This window comes from Bos mutus, chromosome 4, assembly GCF_027580195.1.
Source record: "Bos mutus isolate GX-2022 chromosome 4, NWIPB_WYAK_1.1, whole genome shotgun sequence".
Classification (NCBI taxonomy): domain Eukaryota; kingdom Metazoa; phylum Chordata; class Mammalia; order Artiodactyla; family Bovidae; genus Bos; species Bos mutus.
Genome location: NC_091620.1, coordinates 22,926,375 through 22,943,890, shown reverse-complemented (window position 1 = coordinate 22,943,890; position 17,516 = coordinate 22,926,375). Strand labels below are relative to the sequence as shown.

The window sequence follows — 17,516 nt, the reverse complement described above, 5'->3', positions numbered from 1 at the left end:
CTGGGAGTTGGTGATGGACAGGGAGGCCTGGTGTGCTGCAGTCCATGAGGTTGAAAGAGTTGGACACAACTGAGTGACTAAACTGAACTGAGGTTTTGATATAACAGTCTCTCTCTCTTTACATATATGTGTGTGTGTGTGTGTGTATGTATTTATATACATGATTGAAGTTGCTGATCTTTTAAGTTCAAACTCATTTTAATTATCCTGCATTTGTATTCTCCTCCTCACAATTACTGGTTTGATACCATATTGGTGTGTGTATAATTTCTTAACCTTTACTGTATGTTTGCTTTTACTGGTGAGCTTTCCTTTTTCATAATTTTCTTGTATCTAGTTGTGGCTTTTTCTTTTCCACCTAGAAATGTTCTTTTCAGTTCAGTTCAGTTCAATTCAGTTATGTTCCTTTAGCATCTGTCATAAAGCTGGTTTGATGGTATTGAGTTCTAGCTTTTCCTTGACTGTAAAAGTTTTTTTGACATCTCTGTCACATCTGAATAAGAGCCTTACTGGGTGGAGTAGTATTGGCTGTAGGTTTTTTCCTTTTTTCTCTTAAATATATTATGCCACTTCCTTCTGGTCTGCAGAGGTTCTGCTGAAAACTCAGCTTGATGGTCTTATGGGGGGTTCCATTGTATGTTATTTGTTGCTTTTCCCTTGTTTCTTTTAGTATTTTCTGTTTGTCTTTAATTTTTGTCAGTGTGATTATATGTCTTTGTGTGTTTCTCTTGGGTTTTTCCTATATGAGACTCTCTGCAACTCCTGGAGTTGGATGACTATTTCCATTCCTGTGCTAGGGGAGTTTTCACCTATTATCTCTTCAAATAATTTTTAAGGCTCTTTTCTCTCCCTCTTCTCCTTCTGGCACCCCTATATATGAATGCTGGTGCATTTGGTATTGTCTCAGAGGTCTCTTAAACTGTTCTCATTTCTTTTCATTGTTTTTTCTTTATTCTATTCCATGACAATTATTTTTACCACTTTGTCTTCCAGTTCACTGATATGTTCTTCTGCCCTATTTATTCTGCTGTTGATTCTTTCTTGTATATTTTTCATCTGAGTTATTGCATTCTTCAACTTTGTTTGGTTCTTCTTTATACATTCTAACTCTTTGCTAAGAATTTCTTGTATCCTCTTGCTCTGTGCATCCATCTTTTTTCCCAAGTTTCTGGTTCATCTAAAAAGATGATAAGATCATTACTCTGAACTCTGTTTTGGGTACATTGTCTTTCTCCACTTCACTTAGTTCTGAGGTTTTATTTTGCTCCTTCACTTGGAACATATTCCTTTGCATTCTCATTTTGTCTAAAACTCTATTTACATTTTTATGTGTATAGTGGGTGAATTACATTTCTTGACCTTGGAGAAGTCACCCTCTGTAGGCGATTTCCTGTGTATCACAGCAGTACAGTCCCCTCTCATCACTAAGGCCCAGGGAGCAGCTGGTTCCACTGCAGGTTCTAACCAATGTTTTCAGACTCAGACTCAGTTTGCAGGCTGCAGTACCATACTTTTCTTGCCTCTGGTGACTGCCCCATGATGGATGAGGCTGGTCTGGAGGCTCATGAAGTCTTCTTGGTGGAAGGAGTTGCTGCCTGCCCACTGGTGAGTAGAGCTGGGTCTTGGCCCTCTGGTGTGCAGGGGTGTGTCAAGTGGCATGTGAAGAGGTGGCTGTGGGTTCAAGAACTTTTTAGGGTAGGCTGTCCGCTGATTGCTAGTGCTGCATCCCTCCTGGTTGGTTGTCTGGACTCGGGTGTCCCAGCACTGAATCCCACAGGCTGTTGGATAGGGCCAGATCTCTAGGCCAAAGGCCCACGATGGCTGCGTTCAGCCAGAGTTCATATAGGTGAACACTCCCTGCTATGTTCACCACCAGCTTTTATGACGCCAGAGAGAGCCAAAGCCACCTCCCTACAAGACCCTCCAACACCAGCATGTAGGTCTGGTCCAGGCTCTTGCAGAATCACTGCTTTTTACCCTGGCCCCAGTGCATGCAAGACTTTGTGTGCACTTTCTAAGAATGGAGTCTCTGTTTCCCCAAGTCCTGAGGAGCTCCTGAAGTCAAACTCTGTTGGTCTTCAAAGCCGAACGCTTTGGGGTCTCCTCCTCCCAGAGCTGGACTCCTGGGCTAGGGAGCCTCACATGGGGCTCAGAGCTCTCATTCCTGTGGAAAAACTTCTACAGTATAATTATCCTCATGTTTGTGGGTCACCCACCTGGGTGGTATGGGATTTGATTATATTGCAAGTGCACCAATCTGTTGTGGTTTCCTCTTTGTGTCTTTGAATGTGAAGTATCTTTTTCGTAGATTCCAGTCCTTTTTTAGTGGATGGTTGTTCAGTCTTTTGTTGTGGTTTTGGTTTGCTTGTTAGAGGAGGAGAGCTCTACATCATCTTGTCTCTCTCCTCTCCATTTCAAACTTTTGGCTATATTTATTGCATATTTTCAGTCAATCTGTTTTCAGAGTTGTAACTTATCACTGTCAAAGTTTGTATATCTTTAACTTTTTAAGACACATTTTTAAGCTACAGGGAATAAAAACAATTGAGGCAAACTTAAAAGGTTAGGACTTCAATGTCAAACCAACTGGATTTAATGAACTAAGATATCTAAAGTGAGAGCATCTTGCCTGTCCCCTATGCCACAGTGCATTCAGTTCAGTTCAGTCACTCAGCCGTGTCCGACTCTTTGCGACCCCATGAATCTCAGCACGCCAGGCCTCCCTGTCCATCACCAACTCCCGGAGTTCACTCAAACTCATGTCCATCGAGTTGGTGATGCCATCCAGCCATCTCATCCTCTGTCGTCCCCTTCTCCTCCTGCCCCCAATCCCTCCCAGCATCAGACTCTTAGAACAGTGTTACAAATATGATATTATGCGTTTCACCAGTGTATCATCCCCAGCATATTTTCATAGGTATAACTTACTATGTGGGCTTCCCAGGAGGTTCAGTGGTAAAAACTCCACTTGCAATGCAGGAGAAATGAGTTCAATTCCTGGGTCTGGAAAACCCCCTGGAGAAGGAAATGGCAATCTACTCTAGTATTCTTGCCTAGAAATCTCCTGGACAGAGGAGCCTGGCAGGCTGTAGTCCATGGGGTCACAAAAGAGTTGGACACAACTTAGTGACTAAACAACAACTTACAATGTGCTAGGCATTATTCTAAATATTTTTCTAGACAATATCTCATTTAATGTCCATAACAACTCCATTTGGTTGGCAGTGGTGTTTTCTGTATTTCTGATGAGGAAACTGAGGTTCAGAAAGAGAGAGAGTTATGTGGACTCAGTTTATTGTCAGCACCATAGATGCCAAACCCAGGGCTGTCCACACTGATTCAGAAAATGCCAAGCAGGAAAGAAATCCACTGTGACCCTCTTACATTCAGCAGTGAAGAAGAAACACCCTTCCTCATTAGCTATCATGACCACATCCTCCGTGTGGTTTTAACACATAATGCTTATTAAGCATCCATGCTGTGGGTAAGTTCTGGTCCTTTCCATCTGTATAAAACTGAACTAATTATCTTTACACCTTTCAAGTGATAGACTGTAGAGTCAAGGAACTAGCAACCTGTGGCTGACCGTATTGATCTCTAGAAATAAAGACACACAAAATTCCAAGATTTGAAACCTGTAAGAGGTATGGGATTGAAGCCATAGATGTCTTATAAAAAAAGACATTGTAGATTTTTAAAATGCCAGTCAGCATGACTACTATGACAAATATTGCTCAAACAGTGTACTTTGTAGGAGACTTTAGTGGTTTCCAAAGTGAAGGCTTTAAACAGTGATCAATTTGAAGCTTTTCCCATCTTTATAATGAGTCTTCTATAAAAAGATTCCCTTCAGGGAATCCCACCACTTGAAAGCAGAAGGAGGTCCAGAGACCATCAGTTGTTCAGACTTGTTTTACAGATCAGGAAACTGGGCTCCTCCAGAGCAGAACTGGGCCTGGGATCCAGTGTATTTTTCTTCTACCACAAGTATCTGCTTCATCCTCATAATTCCTTCAGCTGGAATCTAAAGCATTCGAATGTTGCAATTGTGACACAAGCTGCAGATGAGAAGTCCCTAAGCTTTGGTGAAGTCTCCCTGTCACTATTTAGCTATGTGATCCTGAGCAGTGTTTTAAGCTCTTGGAACCACAGTTTTCTCCTCTGCACAATGCAGTTTGATGGCCATGGTGTCTGGAGTCATTTTACTACTGTAACATGTAACTCTGTGATTTAATCTATTTGAAATGAACTTCTACTTTTCACAAAGTACAGGGCCTTCTTTTTCCTCATTAAGACTCTCTGTATTTCTAAGAAAAATGGCTTTGGAACTAGAATTCCCAAGATAGACAAGCTCTAAAAGATAAAATAGGCATTTTTAGATATGCAAGAACCCAATTAATTCCCCTTATTCCTAGTTTTAACAAGCATTTTGTGGCTATCCATCAGCAATACAAGGAATTAAGACGTGGATATCAAGAAGTAATAAGACAAACGCTGAAGCCCAAAAGAAGACCATCCTAAGGAAATAATTTTTCATCATCCCTAGGAAACCATTAATCAAAACTAGAACAGGAAGCCAGTGGACTCTGAGAAGGATGCCTTCATGAGAAAGAACTGGAATGGATTCCAAGAATCATTAGGGAGTTAGATGACACTAGCGACATTTTCTTTTTTTTAATTATGTGTGTACGTGTGTGTGTTATCTTTCCACAGAATAAAAATAACCAACACCAAGGGAAAGAAATTCATAAATCAGAGAGTACAAATATGAAGCAGAATGATTCAAATAGAAGTCAGAAAAGAAACTATTTGACCCAGATAAAGGAACATTGTCTTTCATTGGCATTGGGGTCTGGCCTTGAATGTTATCAGAAAGGAATGCGGTTGTCGCACATTATGACCCATTGCAGGGCACACAAACCTGCCAGGCTAACGCAACTCCCCACTCCTGCTTTCAACTATTAGAATAAAATTTGACAACACACAGAATCTCTAATATTGATACCACATAGGGGTCAAAGCTTACTTCGGTGACAGGGAATATTGTTAACAGATGTTGAGGAGGAGAAGAAGGGACAAAAGATGGAGATGTGCTGAGATTCACACAAAACCATTACTGTGTTCCCCCTGTGACCAGAGAAGGGCAGGAAATGGGACTAAAGGGGGAAAACACAGGAGATGGTAATGTTTTGTTAAGAAATAAAAGCTGGATAGACAGGAAAGGTGCAACCTGGCTAGTGGCAACAGGCATCTTCCCCAGTCTTGTGGGAGCTGACTGCTGTTTCTTACCATCTGGTTCTTTTTCCAGTGTTGGGTACTTTCCTCGTTTGCATATCCTGGTAAGTATTTTATTAAATACTTGAGTGGGGGGTCTCTGCAGAACTCTAGGGTTATTTCTCTGTGTGGATCTCTTCTCTCTGATACTCAGTTCTAGAAGCTCTAGCTGCCTTGGTCTCCCAAGGTCTCAGCTCTTTCTTACCAATTTAGGAAATCTTCCAGGCTCTGCCTCAATTTCTACTCCTTGAGCCATTGCCAGGAAACTCTCTGAAGTCTGTAAAAATGAAGAAATCATAGAGCTAATTTTATTTAATTCTCATTTCTCAGGGATTACTGTCTTTCTTTGCCTGAGTCCAGTGTCTTAACAATTATAGTTTTATATATAGATTTTAAAAATTCAGTTGGAGTAAATCTGGTCTCTCTTAGTCCAGATTTACTGGACAAGAAGTCTAAAAGTTTTTTTCTGCCTTATCAGGAAAATAGTTTAGTTTCTACCATCCCCAAAACAGGCAATGCTTCATTTGCTTCCAAATTTTGAAAATCGAATTTAACCCCCTAAAGGATAATATTCACACCAACTACACGTAACAGCCAGTAACCAAAGAAAAGAAACTAATTGTAGTTCTTAATTTTTATTCTGTACATGTCCACACAATTCACAATACAGAAAAAGTGTCCAAAAAGTAACTGTAACTAGTCAATGTCTTTTTTCAGAGATTAGTTCAATCTCCCAAATTAATTCCAGTGAAAATCTCTGTAGAGCAACTTGGTGATCAAGATACTTTGTATAAATAGGAAATGCCAGAAAATTAGGGAAAAATACTTTATGACTTTGTTACAAAAACTCCATTCTCCCGCAGCCCACCCTCCCCACCCACCCTCCATTTTATGTTATCTGGATCCTCCTTTACCTGGCAATAAACTTCCTCATCCTCCTGCCGCAGATGCTACTTTGGTTTGGATTCCACCTGCCAGCTGGCAGCTTTGCAAAGGCGTGACTGTGGGATGTGGTAGGGCAGAAGCAGAAATCATGAAAGAGCCCTTTATAATGTGACTGCAATGCTTCCTACAGACATAGCCTTCGAGAGTGGACTCCCACAGCCAAGGGTACTCTGGATGCCCAGGAACATTATCCCACTCAGAAATCAAATTAAATGAAAGGTATTCACTCTTCTGGAACTGAGATTGTCCTCTATTTCTTAATTCTTTACAGGAATGGTTTTCATCATTTTCAATCAGCTATAGTCCATATAATATTCAGATTCATAGTCGCCCACTTCATCATTGGTAATTTTAAAAAAAACCCACAGCCTAACTTTTTAACTGAGACTAATTTGGACCCTAACTTTTCTAAGATGTGTTTTGCAAAATATTCTGTTGTCTTAGAATATTTTGTCTATTAAATTTCCAAATCTCACTACCCAGGATGGCAAGAATCCCACATGTCCCAGCCCACAATCAGGATGTTAGCAAGCATCAAGCTAGGTGCCAGTTGCATTGGGAATTATACATGTTATCAAAGCCTCGGTCCAACTAATGGGGGAGGGGGACAGGGAATGAAAAAGTTTACAGTTAATAAAACCTAAAAGGTTAGGAAACATTTGGATTCATCACACAAAGTACAATAAATATCAAAGCTAGACTCTACCTTAAAAATTGATCTCACTAACATATTTGAGAGAATTACCCACAAATTTAAAAAAATATATAAGGTAAACCAATTTAGGGCTTTCATCTATTTATTTTTACAAGAAAATTCATAATAATCTACTTCTATAATTCTTAAGAGGAAAGGTTACATGTAAACCCCCCAAAAGGAAAGTCATAGTCTCAGAATTTGTAAGGATTATGAAAAAGTCCCTAAATTGTCCTTTATTTTTCTCAGATTTTATCGGAGTCCTGCACAAGTCCACGGTCTAATCTCTGAACATTTGGAGAAACTCTTTCAAAATCAACCCAGTCCTTTGGAAAGCTCTGCTGGAAAGTTCTTCCTTCTATTACCAGAGCCCTGTTTTCTCCTAAATTCTAGATATAATCTAATTCTTCTAAGCAATATATGTTGACTATTTCACAACTGAGAAACTCTTTGTAGCCACTCTAAACCACTTCAATTTTTCTCTGTATCTTCTGAATTTTCTTTTCATGAGGATCAAAGTTTGCTGAGAGTATATATTATTCATTTGTGGGTTGCCATGGCAATTTAAGACTAGCGCCCTATTACTGTATTACTCTTGAGAATCTTTTTTTTTTTTTTTTTCCTATTACTCTGCTTTTTCTTACCTTCCTGAGCCAGAGGCAAGTGGGAAGGGTGGGAGACAAGATGGAGTGGGAGCAATTCTCTGAGCAAGCCTCCAGATACGGGTCCACGGTTAACAACTATCTCAGAACGACTCCCACCCCCATGCAGCCAACCTGAAATCTAGGAATTCATGGAAGTAAGGGAAGGTAGGCAATTAAAACTAGTTCACAAACAGAAACATCCCGGGAAAATTAGTCTAGGGATGGGAGGTTAAGTCCTGTTTCATGACAACAGGTTACAGAAATTGCCTCCATGCCTTTTTGTAGTCAGAAAATACAGAGATCTTCTGCCCGTTCTCCAAGCTCCAGTTCCAAATGCACACCCCAAACAAAAAAAATGGGGAGAAAGTAGGAGAGTGAACACTAGATCCTTTGTTTTCACTTTAATTCCTGAATTTGTGACTTATGACTTAGGAGAAATATATATCTTATTTAGAGATTTGGGAATTGGCTGGCAGTGGTGAGTGTGTGTGTGTAAGCAAAGCAAATTTTTTTTTAAGGTCATGAAATACCGGCTTCTAAATGGTCTGGGACATATTTACAGTGTCTGGTATTTTTACAGAAATACTTTCATTGCATCTATATGGCAGGAACTTGAAAGAAGGGGGCTGTAATTGAGTTCTGCTCCAGTCTAAAATCATAGAAATTGAAACCTGGAAAACATCACAGAAGTCTTAGTCCAAGCAATTGCTTTAACATGATCCCTGATCTGGTTGTTCAATATTTACTTATATGCTATAAGAAACATCAGCTGTGATAAGTTCACTGTTTTTTAGGAAACCCAATTCATTTTTCTGGATGTAATGTTTAGGGAAAACAAAATCCTTACATAAGAAATAAAGCTGCCTCCCCTCCATGTCTGTTCCTGATCTCGTCTGTCCTACAGAATTTGGACCTCATAGTCCTACTTAAGCCATCTTCTCCCAACATTCCTATTCATCTGGCTCCCTTCCAGATTAAACACCCCTCTTTTACATATTCATCAACTGCCCACAGTGGTGCCTTGTAAATATGAGATTAGGAATGGAAGGATATCTCAAGCCCGTTTGTTCTTTCTACCTCAAGTGTGGCGTCTTCAGTGTTAGGCCTCTATGTATTGTGTTGGCTAAAAAAGTTTGGGTTTGTCCATAACATCTCATAGACAAGCCCAGAAGAATATTTTGGCCAACCCCATACGTGAATGTGTATGATGGATTTAGCCTTGTATACTCACCCAAAACTTTAAGCTTTGGAGTCTTGAATGGCAAGACACATTTTGGTGCAGTATTCTGAAATATTATTATTCCAGCAGTGACTTTCAAGGAGAGAAAATTATACCAACATTTAAAAATGCTGAGAATCACAAAGCAGAGAAGCCAAGAAGTCCCCCCTCAGTGTCATTTCGTAAAATCCATCCTGGTGCCAAAACATTTGGTCTTTTCTCCCCCTTGAAATGTGTCCAACCTGATAAGCCTCTGAGAGCAAAACCCCTAAAATTTTAATTTCATATTCTCCCTCAGTCCTAACCAACTCATGCTATGGAATCTTAGGTAAATATTTTTTCAAGGAGGCACCTTCTAAATGATGGAAATCTGAATCATGGATGTAAAGAAGCATTGAAAGCAATGGTGGAAAATTATTTACTTAGAAAACATCTATTGTAGACACATTAGTCTGGAATATCTGAAGATCTTAGCTGTGCTACAGTTCTACCACTTACTACATGTATCAGTGTTAGTCAAATTCATTGCTCTGAGATTCTATTTATTTATTTTAAACACATTATATGCATTAAATCTCAGGGGTTTGCATTGAGGCTCAAAAGTGTAAAAAATGCATCAAAATGCCTAAGTAACATTCTAAAATCATTGAAACTGTTACTAATTCATTGTACAGATTTGAGTGTTTAAAATTATTTTTATCGAAAGCTATACGCACTAGAGGATTGAGAAACAATTTTCAGTTGCTCCCACCACTACAGCCTCCCATGTCAAATGCTATTTGGCTCAAAATACTGACACTATGGAAAAATGGGCAAAACCAGAATCATTACTTATTTTCATGGGTAAGCTCTCCCTTGTAATTACCATGCCAGGAGCAGAAGCCAGGGAACTTTCCAGGATTGCCTTTCATGGACATTTGCTTGGACCTCAAACATCTTTTAGGCAGAGCTTTCTCCTCTGATTATACCAGATCACAAGTAATTCTAAGAATATCAAACCACAGCACGTTTTTATCCTGAATTTGAATAGACAGTAAAACAGATTTCAAATAGGATTTTTAAGGATGCCTAAGAATATTCATCAGAATCCATGATGCTTCCAGAAGTAGAGTTATACCTCTTGGTATGCTTTCTTTTCATTAGCTCTTAAACTCATGCTTAGTTTCAAGATTTTTAAATGATAACTAAACGTCATTCTCTTTAAGACTTAGACTGTCACAAAGTGATATTTTAAAAGATTAAAAGTCAAGATTTTTATAAAATTTTCAAAGGGATTCCTCCCTTTCAACAAAGTCATTTTAAAGGAACATGTAAAAAAGCTCCCAGAATCGAATCCAGCCCCCTCAGACACATGTCCAAAATCACAGCATCCCTCCAGGAGGTCCACGTAGCCTCTGCTTAAATACTCCCCATTACTAAAAGTTTCTAATTCTGGGACAACTCCACCATTTGATGATACTTATGCTTCACCTTTCTGTTCAGTCAAAATCCAACTGCAAGTTTTGCCTCTTGTTCCTAGTTCTGTCCTCAAAAATAGGATAAACATTTGGGCTCTCATTTTAGTAGTGTTTCTAAGTCTCATCTTGAAGTCTTGGTTTCAGATCCTTTTTTTTTTTTTTAAGAACAGTAACAAGACTCCAAGAGAAAGGGAATGCAAACTGTGGCTTCTTTCCTATTCTCATTTCATATTTCACGGAAATAAAACATGATTAGACTTGAACTTGCAGGGTATGCTCCCCAGTACCATGGGCTTCTCTGTACAGAACTTATCAGATTGGAATTTGCATTTTCTCCTAGACTGAGTTCCGTGAGGTCAAGAGTTCTCTCTCTCTTGCAGTCATTCTTATATCCTTTGTGTGGTGCCTGCACCAGAGTAAACATATCTTCAAATGCATGATTAAATATACGATTGTATAATTGATTTGTGAACAGATGACTGTGTGTAAAATGACTGAATATGTATAAACAGATTCTGGAATATGTCCACCATGAAGATACCATCCAATATTCAAATCTCTACTTTAAAACATACTGCTTCAACAGCCTAAGAATTATTTTTTATGTCTTTTTTTTTTTTGGTGGGGAGCGGGTTGGGGGGACAAGTTCAGTAACTGCCAGTGTCCTGGACAAACAGGTTGTTGTGAGCATGATTCCCCTCTTAGTTTCTAGTTTTAGGTTTCTCTCTGTGAGGTTGTTGTTTGTCGTTTAGTCGCTAAGTCATGTCTGACTCTTTGCGACCCCATGGACTATAGCCCACCAGGCTTCTCTGCCCATGGGATTTCCCAGGCAAGAATACTGGAGTGGGTTGCCATTTCCTTCTCCAGGGGATCTTTCCTACCCAGGGATCGAACATGCATCTCCTGCATTGGCAGATGGATTTTTTACCATTGAGCCACCAGGGAAGCCCATGAGATTTCTCATTCAACTGTGGGGAGATGGCCTAAATCCATAAATGGCCAGTAGGGATAAAACACGCACAGAATCCAGCCACCCAGGTGACTTCCTGGGGGCACACGGTTTACATCACTGGGTGTGGAAGAAGCTTCTATAATTGTGTACTCTCATCGTGTGACTAGGACAGAAATTTGCTCAATCTATCTGGGAAATTACTTCTCAGAATAAGACCTCTTGTAACTGTGCAAGATGATCAAGGTCAGTGGGAGTCTATTTGTCCTTTAGGCAAAATGGATACTTGTCCTGGAGGGTAATTTCATTTTGATTCAGTTTGAACATAATATCTGGGGGAGACTCGGGCATCTGTATAATGGAATTATTGAAGGTAGTGGCAGAAAGTCCAGGAGTGGGACTACTGCTATGGTCAGACAATTGGAGGGACCAGAGATGGGATTATGACCAGGAAATAAAAATGGGTTGGTGCCAAAGTCAGTGTGAGGGGCCGAGCAGAGGGAAAAAAAACATAGGACTTAAAATAATCAGCTGAATATGGCATTTAGAGAATTAGAAACTTGAGATATTCAGAGATGGTTCTGCTAAGACCTGGGCAGAAGCAATTTTATACTAAATAAATGTTAAAGATCAGAAAACTCTCTAAAGGATGTTACACTTTTCCCCCTAAAATAAAAATAATCCATTTAAGTAATCAGTTTTATTGGATGGTTATGATGAGCCAGTTTAACAACAATCTACTTTATTTTTAAATAGCATAACTTAATATAAGATACTGTTTTCAGTGATTTCATTAGCTACTCTTACTGGAAGGAAGCCAAGTTACTCAGACCCTACCCATATCCAAGTTATGACACCTTTTTGGCGGGAGCTTGCCAGAATTAAATATCATTAGGCAGCCTACTGACTGTCAGTCCTGTAAACTCAGCCTTGTAAAGGTGTGTAAGTGTCACAGAGAAACTCTCCACTCGAGATCCACAAATAGCATAGACAAGTCTCGAGGCTCAGGTAGGTTGCATGCTTCATGGAAGGTAAGAAAAACAATTATAAGACCTCTTGGTCACAGATTTTATGACACAGGCAAGAACAAATGTCATGTGCATTTGAAGTGCTGCAGTAACAGAACTGGGCTTAGTAATAGGAAAAATAACAAAGAATAAAAGAAAAATTTCCTATTACCTTATCTTTGCCCGTTGGAGTTAACCACACAGGCACAGATGACTAGCATGCTTATAAAATGTTTTTTTAAACTTATGCAATATATGTGTATAGGATATATACACATATGTCTACAAATAAATACATCTCTATGTGTGCGTGGAGGCTTGTATATGCAGAGTATGTCTGACATATGTACAAGCAACAATGTTTATCTGTGTTCCCGCTGTTTATCTCTAAGGGCCGAACAGAGGACTCTACACCAGCAGAGAGCAACACCTTGACACTGCATGTGATACTCATCTGTGGTATTAGAACTTCTTATAAAAAGCACATTCAACTTTTATAATTTAAAAAACCTAAACATTTAAAATAAAGTTGACATGGGAAAAAAAAAAACTGCTGCCCCACATTTTTTAAGACATGAATATTATAAGGTGTCCAGTCAATAAATCCTGGAAATCCTTTAGGCAAAGAAACTGTTATTAGGTCTAAATGGAAACTACTTGCTTGTTGAGGATCTCTCAATGTAAACGGACATGCCTACACACTCAGGCCAGCTAGAACAGAAGGATGGGAACAACGGGGCACGTGTGAGGCTTTCCAGCACTTGCTGCTAGTTTCAAGGCTGTGTACTCGCCGGTTAAATTCTCCATTTCAGACACTGCATTCGTTTTAGGTTAAAACCTCTGTGTGTGAGCTCAGTTGTGTTTGACTCTTTGCGACCCCATGGACTATAACCTCTACAGAGGTAACTGAAACTCTGAAAGTGAAATTCCCGGCCATGGTGTTTATTTTCTTCTTAGCTTCTGTTCTTTATCATAGTCCTTGAATGTGATAAGCACAGCACAACTGGGTCCTTTTTCATTAAATGCATCATACCAGAATATAAGGCTAACCAGAAAATGACTAGCTTTAAGGTTATATAATGTTGGCTTTTAATAACTCTCCATTTCTCACACCTCTATCTGCCCAATCTAAAAATGGAATCCCAGAGCAGACAGCAGCACAACGCGAAGAGCTCTCCTGAGCCAAACACAGAGGAATGGCAGCTGAGCCAGCTACACTTGGCAGTGCTCTCAGTAGGTTTTGTGGAAAATTGTATTTCCATAGGTGTACAGTTTCATGTCTTTTAAAGTTACGTGGTTATCAGACCAGCGCCAGACTATTTGCTCCCATGCTTCCTGATGGCCCAGGAGAGGGGCTACTACCTACCTAAGCTACGCTGGACACTCCTAGAGCACATGCCCTTCTCTCTTTTCTTAAGCCCAGGACTGTCACATGCAGTGGCCATTTTTTTAAAAAAAAGCTACAGGAGGTAGATTTAATGTTTAAACCATTAAATAGGTCACTATTCTGACCATTTCTGATGCTTTTTTCCCCCTCAAAACCGAAGTTCTTAGGGTGTTTGCTTTTTCAAAGAGATATTTGCCTTTGTCCTATGTCATTCCCCCATCAATTTTTGGTTTGGAACAATTTCCAAATGCATCAGGACCCCTACAGTAGTCATTACTTCATCTATTTCCATACTGAAGATTTACGTGTGACTTCAGCTGGAGCTATTTGAATTGGCCCACAGCCACCTGCACCCTCAATTTTCTCTGGGCTGTTTGGAAGCATCACAGAGAAATATGAGATGGTGGTTGGTGAGAGCAGAATCCTTCATCCCAGCGATTGCTATGTGGCCAAATGCTTGGCTCAATATAGGGCATGGAAGGCACCATTCAAAGCCAGATTCCAGTCTGTCGTAAGGATTATATTTCTGTCATCACAACATCTCCTTGACAGTCTCACCAACTGAAAAATTCCCAGCAGAAGCCCAGTGATTAAATTCTCCTGGAGCATGTTTCTTTCCAGCTTCTGGAAACAATCTACCACAGTCCCTTTGGCCCTTGCCAGAAAACCCAAAAGATCGCTCCGTTTCTAAGACTGATGTATGAAAACAGATTCTACTTTCCAAGCTGAAACTAACGCCATCTGTTTGACTTGGAAACATCTAAGGGCAGATGTGGTCCCCATCCACTGAGAGGCTGTTCCCACCTAATACAGTGCATCATCTCTGTACTTTCAAAATGACACGTGACCCAAAGGGGTTCAGATAAGCGAGGCGGCACCCCTGGACTTTAACTTAAATGCAGAGAGACAATCATTTATGCTCACATGCAGAAACACAAAGGAAACACTTGGCTTGTGTCTCAGAGCAAAATGGAAGAAAGCTCAGAAGACATTGGTTTAGTTTACAGCAAAAAGCGTCACCCACTTTCACTTCTGCCTTATGCCCAAGTCAAGCAGATGTTTTCTCTGAAAGTGAGGAGACTTTTTCTCCTGATTCTTTAGTTATGAGAGAGTGCCTAATAGAGGTACCTGTAAGTACCAACTGGTCTGTGGCAGGATGAAAAGCTGTAATTCTACTGCCTGCGAGATGCTTCCAGTTAGACTCCCAACAGTAGTTGGCACTAAGAACATTCTGGCAGGGGAAATAGAGAAAAGGATATATTCGACTGCCCTGTACATGAACAGCGGGGCTACAGTGCTATCAGGCATGACCCTGGAATCTGACAACAGTAGGTGAAGCATCCATCTGAATGATCCAGGCATCTTGAAAGTCTGGCAGTGGAGCTCGTAAAACAAGGCTTTGTCCTTGGGACAAGGCTCCCTCAGGGTAATGAAAACCAAGACCTTAGAAGGAAAACCTAAAGCGGGCCCCCTCTCAGCACTGTACCCGAACCTATTAGCCTCTGTGCAGCACTCCGGTGACTGTTTTCTTCTTAAGTGAGTTATTTTGACATATGTTGCTACTTTTGCTTTTGCTGTTTTATTTCAAGTCAATTAGCCTGCTTTCTACTATCAGTCAAAACGCCTAACAGTAAACGCTGTTGTAGTGCTCCATTTCCTGTCACCAGAGTTCCCACTCACGGTTCTCTGCTCTGCAATTTCAACAGCACTTAAAGTGCAGTGGTTCTGCAAAGCCGCTACGGGCCTTGGTGAGAATCCACTGCCCATCTCTGCTGCAGCAAAAGGCAAAGATGGCTACACGTAGGCAGTACGGAGCTGGGCCAACAGCCCAAGCTGAACCAGTCCTCCATGGCTCTTGGCAACAGTGCCGCCATCTGGGCTGACCCCTGGGTCCCCGCTCCGAGGTACCACTCAACCCAGGCAACTCCCATGCCACCTTGTCGCACCTCAGAGATATTGCACACAAGCGGACGCTATCTTATGTGGCACTCCCAGCTCCTATATAATGAAAAAGGGTTAGGGAGGGAGAGGAGACATGCAGAAAGGTCACTAAGTAGTCTCGGTATATTTAGTCTTGGAAGTGGAAGCAGTTTTACAGTTATATTTCTGCAGGACATCCAGAGGGTTTGAAAAGACCTTCAGAGTCTCATGGTCTTCAAAGACTGAATGTAAAGAGAACAGATCATATTTTTTGTTTTTAAATTGATGGGTCGTTACAGTAGAATTGTGCAGTACAGGGGAAAAGTGAATGCATAGGGGGGCGAGGGAGCAGTGCCATTTATACGAACATCCTTGGATCTTTAAAATAAATTATACAGGTGAACACAGAAGTTCATGCTACTTGCTGGAAGCAATAAGGATCGAATTTTGTGGAACTCGCAGTCCACAAATCTCCAGGTATCCTGCCTCATCCTCAGTGGGCTATCATGTTCTGTGGTACATCTTGGTAGCCCTTAAAACTGGTGGCATGGTCTCAGATAGATTCTTGCAGGAGAGACAGATTTATGGATTCCATCAGCTTCTTCCAGGGGAGCCGCCCGATCGCCAGGAGGGCACAGGTGAGATGCTTGTTGAGGTTCTCTCAGCCTGTCTACCAGGGTCAAACAGCAGTTTCCAGGTCCTCATGGCCAATGATCTTATAATTCTGGCGGCTTTCCAGGTAGGCAGCCAAGTCTGGGTCCCCGGCCTGTTGGGCTCTGTCTTGAGGTGTCTTACCCTGTAGGTAACAGTGAAGAGGAAAGAGACACAAACACTTGGGAAACATTTTTTAAAAAATCATAGAAACAGAGCAGCTCAAAGATAACTCAACTAAAACTGATCTTTCCATGTTTTCTGTTTGAGTTGATGAGATACTTTCTAAATCTATTATTGCATCAAACGTGTGAGATATGCAAGTTCAAAAGAGATGATCACTTTTCAGAGGTGGGGCTTCCATCAAAGGAAAGGGAGGTTCTAGAGTAACTAGTTAGACAGCAGCAAATCGTGTAGCACAGGAAGTATGAGAACCCAGATTCTCTTCAGAGGGGGAAAGAAATCACTGAACAGAAAGTAGGGAACCAGGCATTCTGATTTCTAGTTTGGAAGTCTTTCTGTGATACTAAATCCTGGGAAAATAACAAGCAGAAACAAAAGAGGGATGATCAGAAACAATTTAAAAGGTGTTTCTTCACTGGTTTCAAAGTCTTCAGTTTGGTTCTCCCTAATTTAGAACTATTTTATCTCCCTAAAAAGTAAGTTAATTTCTGATAATAAAAGCGATGGGTGTTGAGTACAGAAATCTTGGGAAAGTAGAAAAGTATAAGTAAGCAAAAATCACCAGTAATTCCACTATACTAAGATAACTGCTGTTACCCTTCCCATAAAGTAGCTATTTTCTTATTTCTGTAGCTCTACACACAATTAGTTTTATGAAAACTAAACCATACTTTGTTTATATACTTAGGTAATGTGCTTTTGCACTTAAGAACATATAAAACCTCTATGTCATGAAATGTTCTTCTGCATCATTGTAAATGACTGTATCATTTTTTGCAGTCTATTATAATGTTGGGTTTCCCTGGTAGCTCAGCAGTAAAGAAGCTGGCTGCCAATGCAGGAGGTGCGGGTTTGATCCCTGGGTTGAGAAGATCCCCTGGAGGAGGAAATGGCAACATACTCCACTATTCTTGCCTGGGAAATCCCATGGTCAGAGGAGTCTGATGGGCTACAGTCCACGGAATTACAAAAGAGTCAGATACAACTCAGTGACTGAACAACAACAAATTATAATGCTATATGTATATTTATTGATTTGGGTCATACCTGAATGGTCTAGTGATTTTCCCTACTTTCTTCAATTTAAGTCTGAATTTGGCAATAAGGAGTTCAGGATCTGAGCCACAGTCAGCTCCCGGTCTTGTTTTTGCTGACGGTATAGAGCATAGCCTCTAAAATCACTGCA

The 17,516-nt window shown here is 40.5% G+C and overlaps 1 protein-coding gene across 4 annotated transcripts in view; it reads right to left on the bottom strand.

Moving 5' to 3' along the window:
* Positions 1-5,908: 5,908 nt before the first annotated feature.
* DGKI (diacylglycerol kinase iota) overlaps positions 5,909-17,516 on the bottom strand; it is a 528,258-nt gene continuing 516,650 nt past the window's right edge. For all 4 annotated transcript variants that reach the window (XM_070369213.1, XM_070369214.1, XM_070369215.1 and 1 more), the window contains one exon: positions 5,909-16,292. In XM_070369213.1, the coding sequence (XP_070225314.1) occupies positions 16,176-16,292 (117 nt within the window). In that variant the 3' untranslated portion in view covers positions 5,909-16,175. The remainder of the gene's footprint in view (positions 16,293-17,516) is intronic.